Genomic DNA, 16534 nt, shown 5'->3' with positions numbered 1-16534 from the left:
TATATAATATATAATATATAATATATAATATATAATATATAATATATAATATATAATATATAATATATAATATATAATATATAATATATAATATATAATATATAATATATAATATATAATATATAATATAATATAATATAATTAGAAATATAGAGATATAGAAATATAGAAATATAGAAATATAGAAATATAGAGATATAGAGATATAGAAATATAGAAATATAGAAATATAGAAATATAGAAATATAGAAATATAGAAATAAGTGGGGTTAAAAAAAATATATTAAATATAAAGCTTGCCACCAACCCCAAGCTTTTCCCATCACATGGATCCACCTGCTGGAGGACCAAAGCAGCTGGCACTGCCCCCATCAAGCCAAGACAAGGCAGACTCACCAGCCCGTTGCAGTTGCTGATGGCCACCTTGGAGCTGAGGTACTGGTCCTGCAGGTGCCCGGCGTAGTGGCAGTCCTCGTGGAAGTCATGCTGCCAGTCCATGCCATCCCGCTTCCAGTACTCCACGGTGAAGTGCTCGGCCAGCAGGTTGGAGTGCAGGGTGAGGTTGAGCAAGAACTGGGTGTGGTGGGCAGAGACTTTGTAGAAGACCTGCTGCTCCGAGGGCTCGTAGGGCAGCGAGCGCCGCGGCCGCGGCTTCAGCTGGCGGCGCATGTCGAAGGTGAGGAAATCGCCGTTCTGGTCCACTTGGATGGGGAAGGCGATCTCATAGTGATCCAAGCTGGAGAGGAATTCCTCTGGGGAGGGAAGGACAGGTATAGGAAATGCAGCCTGCAAAGGGAGTTGGACGCCCAGCAATGCCAGCCTGAGTGCATGGCAGTGGGAGGGTCATGGTCCTGCCACGGCATTCCGAAAATTGGGATCCCAAGGCCCTGCCCAGCCTGCAGGATCCTGGGTGTCCTGGATTGTCAAGCAAATTTTGTTCTATTTGCCATCTGTATGGCAGTTCTGTTTTGTCAAGTAGGCAGTTTTCCTTATCTCTTCCACTTCTCCCTCTGGGTAGACATCTGCTGATAACAGCTATTGAATGTCCCTGCATGGCTGATAAGAACTACAGCATCCCATTGGGAGATGTGAGCCCAGGGGGAGGAGCCAAGCATTCCTGCCTGGATATAATCTGGAGATTCTGGAACACCAGCACAGCTTCTCCACTGGATTCCCCAGAGGAACAGCAGCTGCCTCTTCTTCCACTGGATCTTCAGAGGAAGACTGCACCCTTCTCTACAGAACCCCCCTGGTCCAGCAGAACCACCCCTGACACTGCAGGAGGGCTGCAGCCACAATTCCAATGGGACTGCTGCCAATAGCCTGACCCACAGGGTGTCAGGTAATGTTCTGACTCTGTCAGTGTTAGTTTAGTTTACTGCATTGTTTATCTTTTTATTTTCTTCCCTAATAAAAAACTGTTATTCTTGCTCCCATATTTTTGCCTCAGAGCTCCTAAATTTAAAATGTATAGCAATTTGGAGGGAGGGGGTTTACACTTGCCATTTCAGGGGAGGCTCCTGCCTTCCTGAGCAGAAACCTGGCTTTCAAAACCAAGACTCAACCTGAAAAGGGAGTTGGACAACTAGCAATGCCAGTCCGAGTGCAGTGCAGGTGGAGGGTCATGGTCCTGCCACAGCATTCCAAAAATTGGGATCCCAAGGCTCTTCCCAGCCTGCAGGATCCTGGGAAATTCCCCAAATACTGCAGTCTGCAGAACCTTGGGACAGCAGTTTTTGGAATGCATCTTTTTCCTCTGCAGGTAATGGATAATTGTGTAATTGGATAAAAAAGTCCACATTGTGGGCCACGGGTAGTTGGTTATTGGGTTAAAATTAAAAATAATTTAGGTGTCATTTCTTAATTGGACAGTTTATCCTTAAAAGGCCCTGTAGAGAGAGAGATGGAGCTCCATTTTTAGTTTGTTAGAGTGAAGTCCTGTAAAACTCAGAGTTTGTGAGACTGTGACATAGATAAGAACTAAAAACATCTCAGTCAGAACAAGAAATACTGTCTTGAGTGCTTTCAATCCTGACCCTGACAGAGGCAGAAAAGAAGCAAAGGAGCTGACAATCTGGCTTTGTCTGACAGCCCTCAGCCCCGGAGGCTTGGGCTGAAAAGGGAAATATTCATGTGCTGGACCATGACAGCTTCTCCTCACTGAGTGTCCTCCTGAACTCCTCATGCCTGGAGCGTTTGAGCCTCCTGAGCCCTCGTGGGAGAAGATTTTCCCTCTGTTCCTTCTGGAAAAATCTTCCTGTACTTTCTGCATCCCACTTGTTGATGTTTCCTAAGCAGGCAGGAGGAGCCTGGCTGCTCCAGGGTGGCTGAATTTTGAATTTTGCCAGCCCTCACCTTCAGAGCCTTCCCAGCCATCAGAAACTCAGCCAGCTCCAAACTGCACTCTCACCTCAGGGCAGCACTGGAAAGTTTCATTTTCCTCTGTTTTCCAGTGTGGGAGCCTGACACAGTGGTTTCCTTGGCCACCAGGAATGGGACAGCCCTTCCACTTTCTGGGAGTAGGGCTGAGCTCCCATTCTTCCCAATCATAAACACTCCTGGCACCTCTGGCCAGAATTAACTATTAGGGCTTTAACTTCCCATGCTCCAGCTTTTCCTCCATCCCAGCACCTCCCTGTGATGGGGCTGGGCAAACAAGGGTGACTTTTTGCACTCAGAAATGACTTCAGGCTTGGAAAAATTTGCTGTCGGAAGTGTTTTGTTTTCCTTTTTGCCTCTTTGCAGTCCACGTGGGCTTGGAAAAGAGTGAATCATAGGGTGGTTTGTGCTCACTGTGGCTACAAAGCACCTGGGACTCAGGGCTGGAGGCTCTGATCCTGACCTGAAAAGCATTTCCAGGAGGAAATATGTGTCCAGAGCTGAGGGTGGGGTGGTGTGGGAGAAGCTGGTGGTGCTGTGGGGCTGGACACTGCATCTCCTCAGGGATGTCACTCTGCACACAACCAAAACCACTACTGTTGGGAAGGATGAAAGTTTGACAAGAAAGTCTCACAGATATGTGTGCTTGGCAGGAAGATTTTTGAATGTAGAATCTGAAGAAGGGATAGAGATGGAAGCAAGTTGTGATATAGAAGAAAAGAATTGCAGATCCAGTCTTACTGGATAACCAAGAAGCCAAAGGGTGTGTTAGTTAGAAGGGGTTTTTATGACTTACACCAAAGGATAAACCCACCCCAAACAAGAAGATGTTTTTACCAAGCAGAAAGACAGCACAGGCAAACAAGTCAGCAAATGTGACAAGTATAAAAAAGGTCTCAGAATTTTCTACTGCAAGAAAACTGAAAAACAACTTCTAGCTTAGACTGTAATGTACTGACTTTTAGTGATTGGAGAATGATAACATAAATATGGTAATTACAGTAGTTATGATAGGCTATAGATAAAAGTTAAGGCATAGATTAGTTCTACTGTATTAAGATGCTAAGCAAAGAAAAGTATCTAATGCATTGTAACCAAAAGAAAAGTATATAATGCATATACTTTAAAACCAAAGGGTCTCCAGGCCTGCCTGCAGCTGGAGCTGACAGCTGTAGGCACAGCTCTGTCACCCATGACCCTGGACTGCTGTAACATCTTGGACACAATAAACTGCATGTTGAAGAGCCACCTGGAGCCTTGCATCTCTCTTTCAGGCTCTTACAGACTTCACCATCCCATCCCATCCCATCCCATCCCATCCCATCCCATCCCATCCCATCCCATCCCATCCCATCCCATCCCATCCCATCCCATCCCATCCCATCCCACCCCACCCCACCCCACCCCTACCTTGTGACTGGAAGGGGAAGCCGGGGAAGGTGCCCCCGGCCAGGCCGAGGGTGAGGGTCCAGGTGAGGAGCCTCCAAGCTGTGGCCATGGTCAGCGCCGCTCGTGTCGGAGCAGGGAGATCTGTACCGGCTGGGAGGGCGCTGTCCCCACATGTCTCTCCCTCGGCCACCCCTTATGTCCAGAGAGGAGTCCCGGGTCCCTCCGCAGGCATCCTTGGCTGCTCTGTGCTCTCCTGAGGCTGGCAGGGGTGGGCAGTGCCAGGCCAGCACTGCGGGGTCAGCACGGGCTCATCCCCAGCCCCGGCATCGCCCCTGCAGGGGAATGTCACAGACATCTGTTATGAAAAATCCTTTCCTTAAGATTTTTTCTCCTGAGAAGCTGAGAGACCTCAAGAAGAAAATGTAAACATTGATTATCTGCTGCTGTGGAATGCAACAGGTGGATCTGTGATTGGTCTCATTGAGTTTTTTCTAATTAATGGCAATCATAGTCAGTTGGCTCGGACTCTCAGTCTGAGCCACAAACCTTTGTTATTCATTCCTTTTTTTGCTGTTCTTAGCTAGCCTTCTGATGAAATCCTTTCTTCTATTCTTTTAGTATAGTTTTAATATAATATATATCATAAAATACTAAATCAAGTCTTCTGAAACATGGAGTCAGATCCTCATCTCTTCCCTCAACCTGAGACCCCTGTGAACGCTGTCACAGGGGAGAGGGGGATGAGTGAAGGGATGGAGGAGAAGGACTGGAGGCGGGCAGGGGAATGAGGAAAACAGGGTCCTGGAGGAGGCAGGAGTGGGGTGGAAAGAGAGGAAAAGAGAAGAAAAAGATGAGAAGGGCTTGAGGGTGGATTAACCCCATCAGCTCTGCACTGCACTCAGGGGTTCTCCCAGCTTCTACCTGTGGAAAGGAGCTCAGGATCAATGGGAATCCTTTATCCTGTTGCAGCACCCTCCAGGAAAAGCAGCCCCAAGAGTGCCCTGGGTCACCTGATCCCTTAAAGAGAGCAGGTGTGGTGAGCAGCAACCCAGAAATCCTCTTTGGATTTCAAACACACTTTAAGGACTGTCACCGCACTGAGGGAAGAGCACTTGCTCTCAAAGTGTGCTGGCTGAACCTAAAAAAGTGATGGAAAACAAAGAACTCATTCAGGGAACTCACTCTCAACCCCATCCACAAATGGATCCCGAGATTCCAATCGCATTTGTTCTTTAAAACGCTCTGCTAATTGCTCTGGTGAAAGATTCCTGGCTTGTAGAGAATTTCCACTCGGTCTGAGGAGATTACATCAAACTCAAATCATGCTGGGGACTTGTACAAAGCCTGTGGGGTTTTCTTCTTACCCACCCACTCAATGAGTACGGGATAAATGCAGCACATCCCAGAGAATCCCAAATATCCCAGGGGTGATGCTGCAGGGCGTGACCCAGCAGCCAAACCCAAACCTCCCTGCAGGGGTGGCAGATCCCATGGGCTGGAGCAGGGCTGGGAAAGGCAGAATGAGCTCTCCGGGATGAGCTCCCCTGGAATGGCAGGATGAGCTCCTGGGAAAGGCAGGATGAGCTCCCTGGGAGCATGGGATGAGCTCTCAAGCATGGGAAGAGGCTGGAGATGGGAGGAGGACGCTCTTTGCAAAGGTGTCAGCGGCCAGGGCCTGTGTGTAGTCCTCATCCAGTAATGCTTAAACCCTGCCTTGATGGTTTAAACAGCCCAGGGCAGGGGAGCTGGGTCCTCCTGGGATCTGCCCCGCTCCCCTCCGTGTCCTTATGGGAATCTGAATCCCTGAAAATGAATTTCTGCTCCTGTTTTCCCATCTTTACTGTGCCATGAATGGTATTTGTGCTGCAGGAATGACACCCAGCACAGGTAGTATAGGAGAGGTACAAGGGCAAATCCAGGAGATGATTCCTGCCCCAAATTTATCATGGAAATTGCAGAATGGTTTGGGTTGGGAAGGACCGTAAAGCTTATCTCCTTCCACAGGGGCAGGGACAATTTCCACTACCCAGGGTGCTCCAAGCCCCATCCAACCTGGCCTGGGACACTTCCAGGGATCCAGGGGCAGCCACAGCTGCTCTGGGCAACCTCACAGGGAAGGATTTCTTCCTAAAATCTCATTTAAATCTCTCCTCCTTCGGCTTAAAGCCATTAACCTAAATTAATGTTCTTTTCCCCTACTAGTCAGAAACAGTGGGAGATGAAACACACAGCTTTAAACACAACTCAGAGTTGCATAATATAAAGATTAAGATTTTTCACTGCTTATTTACAGTTAAGAATGGCCAAAGATCCTCAGTGGGGCCTCAGCCTGGACTCCCCAGTCCCATTTGGGGCCACTTGCCAGGTTTTCCTCTGCAAAGCCCAGACACAACAAGAGGTGTCCTCCAAAACTTTGAGTGGCCCTGAGAATGAAAGGGGCAACTCCCACCTTGGGCTGCTCCTTTCCCTGGGACAGGTAAGGGGAATCAGGGAGTGGGGAGAAGAGGGTTGAGGCAGGAATTCTGCCCCATTCCACCCCAAAAAGACGGTGCTGAGATCTAGTGACAGCATCACCTGTGGTGCCACAGTGAGGGCACAGCCAGGGCTAGGAAAGGCAGGTGGGGGCTGAGGGAACTGAACTGGAAAAGGGAGAAGTTGCAAGCAAAACCCTCTCCTAAATCTGCATTTTCCAGCATCTCCCAAAGCTTGCGATTCCAGCTTTTCAATCCTGTCACAGCTCCAAAACCCACAGAGCCCAGTAAAGTGTTGTTGAGGATTGCAATGCAATATATTTTCAATTGCCATCTGTATGGCAGATTATCTTTGTCAAGTGGGCAGTTTGCCTTATCTCTCTCTTTGAGTGACCACATTCACTCCTCCCTCAGGAGGGGACATCTGCTGATAACAGATTATGGAATGTCCCTGCATGGCTGATAAGAACTACAGCATCCCATTGGGAGATGTGAGCCCAGAGGGAGGAGCCAAGCATTGCTACCTGGATATAATCCAGCGGTTTTTGAGACACCAGCACAGCTTTCTCCATGGGATTCCCCAGAGGAACAGCAGCTGCCTCTTCTTCCACTGGATCTTTGGAGGAAGAATACATCCTTCTGTTGGACCCCCTTGCTCCAACAGAACCACCCCTGACACTGCAGGAGGGCTGCAGCCACAATTCCAATGGGACTGCTGCCAACAGCCTGACCCACAGGGTGTCAGGTTGGGTTCTGACTCTGTCAGTGTTGTTCTAGTGTACTGCATTGTTTATTTTATCTCTTTATTTTTCTTCTCTATTAAGGAACTTTTATTTCCTGCTCCCATATTTTTGCCAGAGAGCCCCCTTGATTTAAAATTTACAGCAATTTGGAGGAGTGGGGAGGGTTTACATTCTCCATTTCAGGGAGGCTCCTGCCTTCCTTAGCAGACTCGTGTCTTTCCAAACCAAGACAAGTGTATTTTCTCCTGGGCTTCACACAACTGATTTCCCCTGTTTTCCAGCTGTCAAACCCTTTTCCTCCAGGCTTCCCATCCTCCCCCTGCCTCTCCATGACCCTCCCCATGTCCCCTCTGCCCTTCCCGGCCCCTCAGCATCCCTTGGAACTGTGGTTGGGAAGCAGCCCCGGCGCCAGGAGCCCGCAGCCTTGACCTTGGGGGAAGGAGAAGCGCTGGGAGGAGCACAAGGCAGGAATTACAGCTGCAAAAAAATCCTGCGGGCCAGGCTGGGGGAAGGGCCCGGCTGTGATCCCTCCCTCCAGGCAGCTGGGAAAACACGGCCCCTTCCCAGAGGGGCTTCATTGCCAGAGTCCAAGAGCAGCAGGAGCACCTGGAGAAAGGTGTTCTCCACACAGGTGGATCCTGGCTCTCTCCCCGTGGGCAGATCCAGCTCCCAGGAGCAGGAGGAGCACCAAGAGGAAGGCCCAGGAGCCAGAGGAACTCTGGTGCTTCCATCCCTACCAAGTTTTCCATAACCCCACTGTGCAGCTCACAGTACAATCCCAAGGATCGCGGAGCCCCGGCAGGACAGGGGGGTGCCACGGGCCAGGCTGGGACAGCTTGGGGACACCTTGTGTGTTGGGGAAGATGAAACAGGAAAGCCTTATGATTGTCTGGCAAAAGATTTTGAGAATATAGAAACTATAAGCAAGATTGAAATCAAAGCAAGCGTTGAGATTCCTCAGTTACGGAACAACGGGAAAACAATGGTGTGGCCAGATGGAGGTAATCCCCTTTTGATGGAACAACAGCCTCTGCTTGCAGACAGACCCAAGGGTCAGAGCAGACCCTACCAGCTTGGCAGAAGGGGCCCAAAGAGGAGTTTTGAGGGTTTAAAATATAACACAGTGTGGTAATGTAATGATTCTTATAGGCTGTATGTAAATGCTATAGGATTTGTATATTGTACTACATTGGTTAGTGAGAATCAGAATATTCAACACAGAAGATGATTTATTGTATTGTAACAGGAACTTTGCTCTCTTGCCTTTTACACTCTTACCCTTTTACTCTCTTACCCTCTCACCTCTCTACCCCTCTCTTCTCTCGAGCCTGCTCTGAGCTGTGGCTGTAGCTCCCAGCAGGGCCCTGCACCCAGGCCCTTTGCAATAAACCTCAAATTCCAGGGCCAGAAGAAGATTTATTGCATTGTAACGCAAATCTCACCCTCTGATCCTCTCTTTTACTCTCATTCTCTCTTTACCACTCTCTTATCTCTCTCTCCCTCTTTGGGGCCTACTCTGAGCTGTGCCTGGCAGCTCCCAGCAGGGCCCTGCACCCAGGCCCTTTGCAATAAACCCCAAGTTCCACAACCTGGCTGCAGAGATCTCTCGTCTCCGTCCATCCCCACCGTCCTACCCCAACGCTCCTACACTCAGGGACAGCTTGGGGACAGCTTGGGGACACGGCGTGACCTCTCTGGTCTCGTGCCTCCCTCGCTTGGGCCGCTTCCGATCTGCTCCTTCCCAAGGAATTCGCTGTCCTTGGCAGGCTCGGCTCGGGCTGACGCTCCCGGCTCCCGGTGCCAAGGGTGGCTTTGGCCGAGTGAACCCGAATGACACCAAGGGACAACGCCACCACGCCAGCGGACAATGCCACCACAGCTCCAGTTCACCTCCTGCCACCCCAAACAGTGCCGGGAAGGAAGGGGCTGGGAAAGGGGTGAAATTCCAGCTGGGATGAAGCGAGGAGAGAAGAAGGAGCAGGGAGATGAGAGCTGCTCCCAGCTGCAGACAGAACTCCCCGGCTGCTGGGCCGGCTCCAGCAGCGCTGGGGAAGGTAATAGGAAGCAGATGGGCGATGCTCGGGGCCAAGAGGAAGGTTCAAGGTGCCTCCTAGTGCAGGGAAGAGGAATTTAACTGCTTTTAAAGATGCAGGACCCGGCGGCTTCCAGGTTTCTCATCCAACTTTTGCAAATTATGAGCTCAGGTGTCCTTATCCCTTTTTTTTTCCTTTCTTTTCTGAGGGAGAAATAAATACAAACACAGATTTCTGCTTCCAACTTTCGCCGGAGAGGAAATACTTTTAGTGCCCCCCCTACCAGGCCTTCCACTGACATCTTTCAGACGTGGGAGAATTTGGAGCACTGGGAGCTGTGGAGAAGTGAGAACAGCACCTCAGTGGGAGCACTGGGAACAGTGGGAACAGTGAGAAAGCAGTAGGAAAGCAGTGGGAAAACAGTAGGAAAGCAGTGGGAAAACAGTGGGAGCAGGTCCCCACAGCTGCACCACCCCAACAGCATTTCTGGGCTGCATTATTTTAAGGAATGAAAACCTCAAGGTTCTTTATTCTTGTGTAAAATGGGGAATTGACATCACCCTATAACCACTCTGGGGTTATTGGGGTTATCATGGCGCCACAACTCACAGCTTGATCCCTTTTTGGCCCCAGGTGCTCCCTGACCCTCCCAAGGGGCTGCTTAGCCCCACAGCAGCCCTGGCAGCCCCTACAAACAGCACCACAGGGGTTTCTGCTCCTCCAGCTGCTCCAGCCTGGGATTTGTTCCACCAGGTCAAAGTTTATCTCTGGGGGAAGAGCTCTGAGCCCCAGGCTGGCCCCACAGGCCTCATTTTTGATGGAATCCAACCTAAACACAGCAGGGGCTGCAGGGGACTGGAATTTGGGCTCAGGGGCTGTGCCAGTGCAGGGAGGGCACTTGGTAGCAGCAGCAGCAGATTTTTCAGGCTTTCCTGAAAAAAGGACCCACATGGATCCCCTTCTACCCACAGTGGGCTCTCTCCTGCTGCCCTCCAGGACACACAATAGCCCCTGAGTGCCTGTAGCTCCTGGGTGCTGCTCCTAAAGTCACCAGAAGAACAGTGCCCCTGTCACCTGCCATCGCTGCTCTGTGCAGATGACACCTCAGGTTTGAGGTTTTGTACTTTTCAGATTCTGTGCTGCTTTCGTGGGTGAGTCTGGGCTTCATAGAGGGGATGGTGAGCTCTGTGCACAGAGCAGGGAGACAAAACAATTCCTGCTCCAGCTGGGGACCAAGGACAAATGATCCAAATCTCAGGCCCAAGAGCACAAACACCGTGGGCTGGAGAGAGAAAAACAAGCAGGATGGGACTGCATGGGCAGGGGTTGGAATTAGACAATTAACTCAAATATGCAAATGGAGCAGAACTGATCAAAGTGAGAGACCCTGTGACCTGTTGTGCATTTTGTGACCATTTTGATTCATCTTGGGTGCAGCCCTGGCTGGGCTCCTGTGCTACCCAAGGTGCATCCATTGAGGCCTTTCAATAAATCCCTGCTTTATGCTTTAGCTCTGTCTGGTCTCTGTTCTAGCTCAGCCCTCACAAGGCATCAGAGGGCCACAGGTTTTGGTTGTAAAGCCTCAGCTGGAATCAACTTTCACCCTTCCAGTGAGGAAACTTTTCCTCATATCCAATCTGAACATCTCCTGGGGCAATTTCAGGCTGTGTCCCATGGCTCGTTCCCTGGGAGCAGAGCCCAAACCCCCCGCTATCCCCTCCTGTCAGGGAGTTGTGCAGAGCCACAGGGTTCCCCCTGAGCCTCCTTTTCTCCAGGTTGAGCCCCTTCCCAGCTCCCTCAGCCTCTCCTGGTGCTCCAGAATCACTGAACCAAAGACCATGGGATATCCTGAGTGGGAAGGGACCCTCAGGGATGATCAGTGCAGCCCCTGTCCCTGCCCAGCCACCCCAACACCCCCACCCTGAGCAGCCCTGGGAGCTCCTGCAGCTCTGGCAGCCTTGGCACCATTCCCTGGGCAGCCTGGGCAGTGCCCAGCAGCCTCGGGGGGCAGAACCTTGCCCTGAGCTCCATGCCAAGGCCTGGCACAGCTGCAGCCCTTGCTGGGCTCCTGTCCCTGTGCCAGAGCAGAGCTCAGCCCCTGCCCCTGTGCCTGCCCTGGGGAGGAGCTGCAGCCCCCGAGGAGCCTCCCCTCAGTCTCCTGGGCTGCAGCTGAACGAGCCAAGTGCCCTCAGCTGCTCCTCAGCCCTTCCCCAGCTCCGTGTCCCTCCTCTGGGCACTCTCCAACAGTTCTGGGTCCTTCTGATCTCGTGGTGCCCAGAGTGCCCCCAGCACTGGAGCTGAGGCTGCCCCAGGGCAGAGCAGAGTGGGACAATCCCTCCCTGGCCCAACCAGTGATGTTCAAACCCTTATCATCATCTCTCCATCCCTGCTCCTCCTCACCCCTCTCTCTGCACACCCCAGGGCCTGGCAGGGGCAGGTCCTGCTGCATTTCTGTGTTTTCTGGGGGGGTCTCAGCCCCTGCATCCCCGGGCTCTGGGTGTTCCCTGCATGCTCGGGCACCTCCCAGCTCCCAGCTGGCAGCTCCGGGCAGGTCCCTGCACGTTCCTGGGGATGGAACACAGAGCCCCGCTCCCCCCGCAGGGCTGAGCACGTGGGGGATGCAAAACTGTCCCAGAGACCTCCCTGGCTTCCAGCAGGAGAAAGAACGTCCTGATAGTCCCGACAAAATATTTGGCAGGGCTGCCAAGTGGAAAACATGCTGAGCTGCAGATGGCAGAAGTCTCCCCTGCAGTGATCTTGCCAGCACGACAGGACTTCCACTGGGAAGTCATTTCTCAGCTCTAGGGCAGCACCAGGGGTTAAACCCACAGAAATCAGTGTTTTTTTGCTGCCAGGAGCATCTGCAAATTGCGAGTAAAAGGGGTTAAAGTCACAGGTCTGCAGAACACAGAATAAGAACTTGAGCCATGATCTGCTGGGCTGCTCCAAGTGTGGCCTCTCTGAGGCCACGGCGAGTGAGGAATTAGAAACATGGAGTTATCCCTGTTCCCAGAACACTCCAGCCTCCAGCCTGGGGTGGCTCCTGCCTGCAGCCACCCTTTGGCTGCCCTGCAGTCCCTCTCCTCACCCCTGCCAGCAATCCCAGCTGCTGCAATGCCAACTCTGCCTGTCCCTTCCCTGCTGACCCCCAGGATGCTCAGTGCGGCCCCCCTCTCCTTTCGAGGGCTGATTCACCTCCCCTTGATAGCTTTCTTTGCACACCCGAGTGACTGTGAGTCCCATTTCAGCTTCCCAGGAGGCGAGGTGCCATTTTCACACCGTTAAAATCAGATCCAAGCCCATCCAAAGGCTCTCCCCAGCAATGTGGGAAATGCAGACCAACACTGCCAGCGTGACCCTAAGAGCTGAGGGCTCTGAGCCGGGGTCTCTGTGTTGCATTGTGATTTCAGGGTTTGTCTCACAACCTCGGGTTCCTCCCCTGATAATTCCCTCCCAGGTGTGTCAGTCACCTCTCCTTTCCCCTCCCAGCACTGTCTGTCAGTCCTGGCATTCCAGAAGGGATTGGCAGATCCAAAGGATGCCCTCTACCCCTGGGGGGCATTGGGCTATCCAGGTGTCCTTTGTCCCTTTGTCCCTCCCCTCCTGTCCCTGCTTGGTGGCTCCCTGCCCCTTCCCTGCCCCTCTCCCTGGGGTTAAAGGAGCAACAACCACGGGCTCAGGGAGTTCTGTTGGAGCTGGTGCTGCATTCAGAAGCTGTGGGCCAGAATAAAGCTCTGGATCCAAACCCTCCTTCAGAACCGACTCCTTTCCTTGACCTTCACCTTAAAGCTTCTCCACAGAGGGAAACCTGAGGAGCAGCCCCTGCTATGGGGGAAAGCTCCATCCCAGCACCACCAGAGCTCCTGCAGGCCTGGACTTGTCCCCATGGGCCCAGCTGCAGCACCCAGCCAGCCAAAAGGGTCTGCGAGGTGAAACACCACACATCCAGCCAGCCAAAAGGGTCTGTGGGGTGAAACACCACACATCCCACAGCCAAAAGTGTCTGTGGGGTGAAACACCACACACCCAGCCAGCCAAAAGTGTCTGTGAGTTAAACACCACACATCCCACAGCCAAAAGTGTCTGTGGGGTGAAACACCACACACCCAACAGCCAAAAGTGTCTGTGGGGTGAAACACCACAGTCGCCCCTATTTGGTTCAGCAGCAAGGCCAGACAAGTTCAGGCACATACTGTCTTCAATATTGGTAATATTCTACTATCTCTGTCTCCCTGCCAGCACCCCAGTGCCAGCCTGGGTGCCAGGGGCACACTATCCCTGCGTTTGGAGCACCACCTCCCCCTTCCAGGCTCTCCATGGTGCTCCACAGCCGGCCCTGGCCGGGCACACCCTGCATCCCTTTGTACAGCAGCTTCACGGGGCTTTGGGCTCACTCCAGCACTGTGTGGGAGGAGGGTTGGTTTTTGATTTTTTTTCCCCCAAAACCATGATAATTATTTTACAGTCAAATCTATTCAGCGCAATCCCAGTGAGGAAACGGCCGAACCCCCCGCCTTGCTCCTCTCCAAAATCTTTAATTTTGCTAGCAAAGGGGCAAAAGGAGCTTGTGCCAAAGCCAGGGCAGGGGGAGGAGAGCTGGGAGCAGCGACCTCGCTCTGACACAGCCTGCTTGGCTCTCTGGAAATCCTATCCCTGTGTTACATAAGGACCTGGCCCTATCTGGAACGCTGGGGTCATTGCACTCCTCCAAGTGTGGTAAAATGCTCGGAGGTCCTCAGCAAGAAAGCAGGAGGGAAATGCCAGCTCAGATCCTCCGCAGGATGGGGAGCTGGGCCTGGGGCAGGGCTGGAGCTGCCAGAGCAGTGCCACAACTCCACCCTGGGGGAAGCTGGGCACCAAGAGTCCCAGAGCTCCCATCCTGGGACTGCTCCTGCTTTCGGGAGAGGATCCACCAGGCAGGTCCACTCTCAGACGGGACTTATGCAATAGTTTGGAGCCTCTCCATGTGACCCAGACTTGCTGGCGCTCTGCCACCGCTCTCCTCGCTGGCTGCAGCCAGGCACAGAGCGGCGGGATTAGAGAGAGGCCGGGCTGGGCAGTCATTAACGGCGTGCCAGTCATTAACAACGGCATTAACCCAGTGCCACTCATTAGCTGCGTGCCAGTCATTAACAACGGCGTGTTAGTCATTAATGGTGCATCCCCCCACCACACAGGGACACACATGTCACAGGAGTGAAGGGACACTCGTGCCACCCACATGCACCCAGGGCACAACTGCAGCGGCTTGGGGGTAAGAGGATGGGGATAGGTGGAGTTTTAATGCGGATTAAAGGTTATTTGCACATGGATACATGCTATCTGCATGTGATAACATGTTATCAGCATGAGGATACATGCTATCTGTATGGGGATACATGTTATCTACATGGGGATAGATATTATCTGCAATGTTATCACATGCAGATACACATTATCTGCATGGGCATACATGTTATCTGCATGGGCATACATGTTATCTGCATGGGGATAGATGTTATCTGCACATGGATACACATTATTTGTATGTGATAACACATTATCAGCATGAGGATACATGTTATCTGCATAGGGATAGGTGTTATCTGCACATGGATAACACCTCATCTGCATGACGATGGAATAGATCTTATGGAACAGATGGTGGAATAAATCACATGGGATACATAATGAAACAGATCTTATGGAATAGATCATTGAACAGATCTTATCTGCCTAGGCACAGACATTATCTGTATATGGATACTCATCTTCATGTGATAATATGCTATCAGCATGAGGATACACACTGTCTGCACGGAATAGATCTTATCTGCATGGGCACAGACATTATCTGGGCATGGATACATGTTATCTGCATGTGATAATGGGTTAACAGCATGAAGCTACATGCTATCTGCATGGGGATACATGTTATCTGCATGGAGATAGATGTTATCTGCACATGGATACACGTTGATAACTCTTTGTATGCACACACTACCTGCAGACAGGTCTGATGCCCACCCCTCTGTGCCCTGCCATCCATGGAGTACAGATATTCCATACAAATGCCATTTTTATACCCTGCATCTCCGTGGCCACCTCTGCCTCCACGAAATGCTCCCTCTCTGTGGGGCTCAGCACAGCCAGGAGAGAATCCAGACCTCCTGGGCCTGTGCACAGGCAGCTCTCCCCGTGCTTCTGCTGCTCCTCCTGGCATGGAGCAGCACCAGGGCTCTGCCAGGAAAGGGCTCTGGGAAAGGCTGGGAGCACTCACACCTCAGAGTGGGCAGGGAAACAGAGGCACACTCGGCCATCTCCATCCTGGCAGGGCTGGTTCATCCCCATCCCAGGACTGTCGGCTCCTCTCCATCCTGGCACTGCTGGCTTCTATTTCCACCCCAGCAGGGCTGGCTCCTCTTTCCATACTGGCACGGCTGGTTCATCTCCATCCCAACAGGGCTGGCTCTCATCCCCATCCCGGCAGGGCAGGTTCATCCCCATCCTGGGACTGCTGGCTCCTCTCTCCATCCTGGCAGAGCTGGCTCATTTCCAACCCGGCAAGGCTGGTTCTCATCTCTCCATCCCAGCACGGCTGGCTCCTTTCTCCATTCTGGTACGGCTGGTTCTTATCTCTATCCTGGCCCTGCTGGCTCATCCCCATCCCGGCCCTGCTGGCTCATCTCCATCCCGGCAGAGCTAGCTCCTCTCTCCATCCCAGCACTGCTGGCTCCTCTCTCCATCCCAGGACTGCTGGCTTCTTTGTCCATCCTGGCAGGGCTGGTTCATTCCCATCCTGGCACAGCTGGCTCTCATCCCCATCCCGGCAGGGCTGGCTCTGCTCTCATTCCCATCCCGGCAGGGCTGGCTCCCGCAGTTCCCCTCCAGCCGTGCCGGTGCTTACACAACCCATCCCCGCGGGGCACCGAGCCCTGGGCTTGCATAAAGACAAACAGCCCCGTGTGCCAGCAGCGAGCTGGGCTCACCTGCACAACCAGCCCGGCCCTCTCCAGGAGGGACCTGCTCATGCTGTGAGCCCCAGCTGAGGCAGGGATATGTGGCTGGTGCAGCTCCAGCTCCCAAGCAGCTGTCACAGATCTCACACCGAGTGTCACAACCAAAATTTGGCTCTTTGTCACCCAGGCTGTAGGACAGGGCCATACCCCAGTCATAGAATGGTTTGGGTGAGAAGAGATCTTAAAACTCATTTAGTTCCATTCCCCTGCCATGGCAGGGACACCTTCTGCTGTCCCAGGCTGCTCCAAGCCCTGCCCAGCCTGGCCTTGGGCACTGCCAGGGATCCAGGGCAGCCACAGCTGCTCTGGGCATCCACAATCCCCAAGGCAGCTTGGGTTTTAGGCTTTTCTGTTCTGTCTTGGTGTGCAGCTTTTAGCTTTATATTAAGGATATATATATATCCTTTTACCTATATATATCCTATATCCTATATATATCCTATATCCTATATATATAATCCTATATATATATAATCCTATATATATAATCCTATATCCTATATATATCCTATAAATATATC

At 52.0% G+C, this 16534-nt stretch overlaps 1 protein-coding gene across 1 annotated transcript in view; it reads right to left on the bottom strand.

The window, feature by feature from the left end:
• Nucleotides 1-3905, bottom strand: part of ADAMTS10 (ADAM metallopeptidase with thrombospondin type 1 motif 10) — a 57387-nt gene extending 53482 nt beyond the window's left edge. Inside the window, exons 1-2 of the mRNA XM_058040671.1 lie at nt 3790-3905; nt 397-752 (exon numbers count right to left, since the gene is read on the bottom strand). Coding sequence (XP_057896654.1) covers nt 397-752; nt 3790-3877 — 444 coding nt within the window. The 5' untranslated portion in view covers nt 3878-3905. The remainder of the gene's footprint in view (nt 1-396; nt 753-3789) is intronic.
• Between the last annotated feature and the right edge of the window lie 12629 nt (nt 3906-16534).

The sequence above is a fragment of the Melospiza georgiana genome, chromosome 26 (assembly GCF_028018845.1).
Source record: "Melospiza georgiana isolate bMelGeo1 chromosome 26, bMelGeo1.pri, whole genome shotgun sequence".
NCBI lineage: Eukaryota > Metazoa > Chordata > Aves > Passeriformes > Passerellidae > Melospiza > Melospiza georgiana.
The sequence above is the reverse complement of the archived record's forward strand: the minus strand, read 5'-3'. Positions and strand labels throughout refer to the sequence as shown.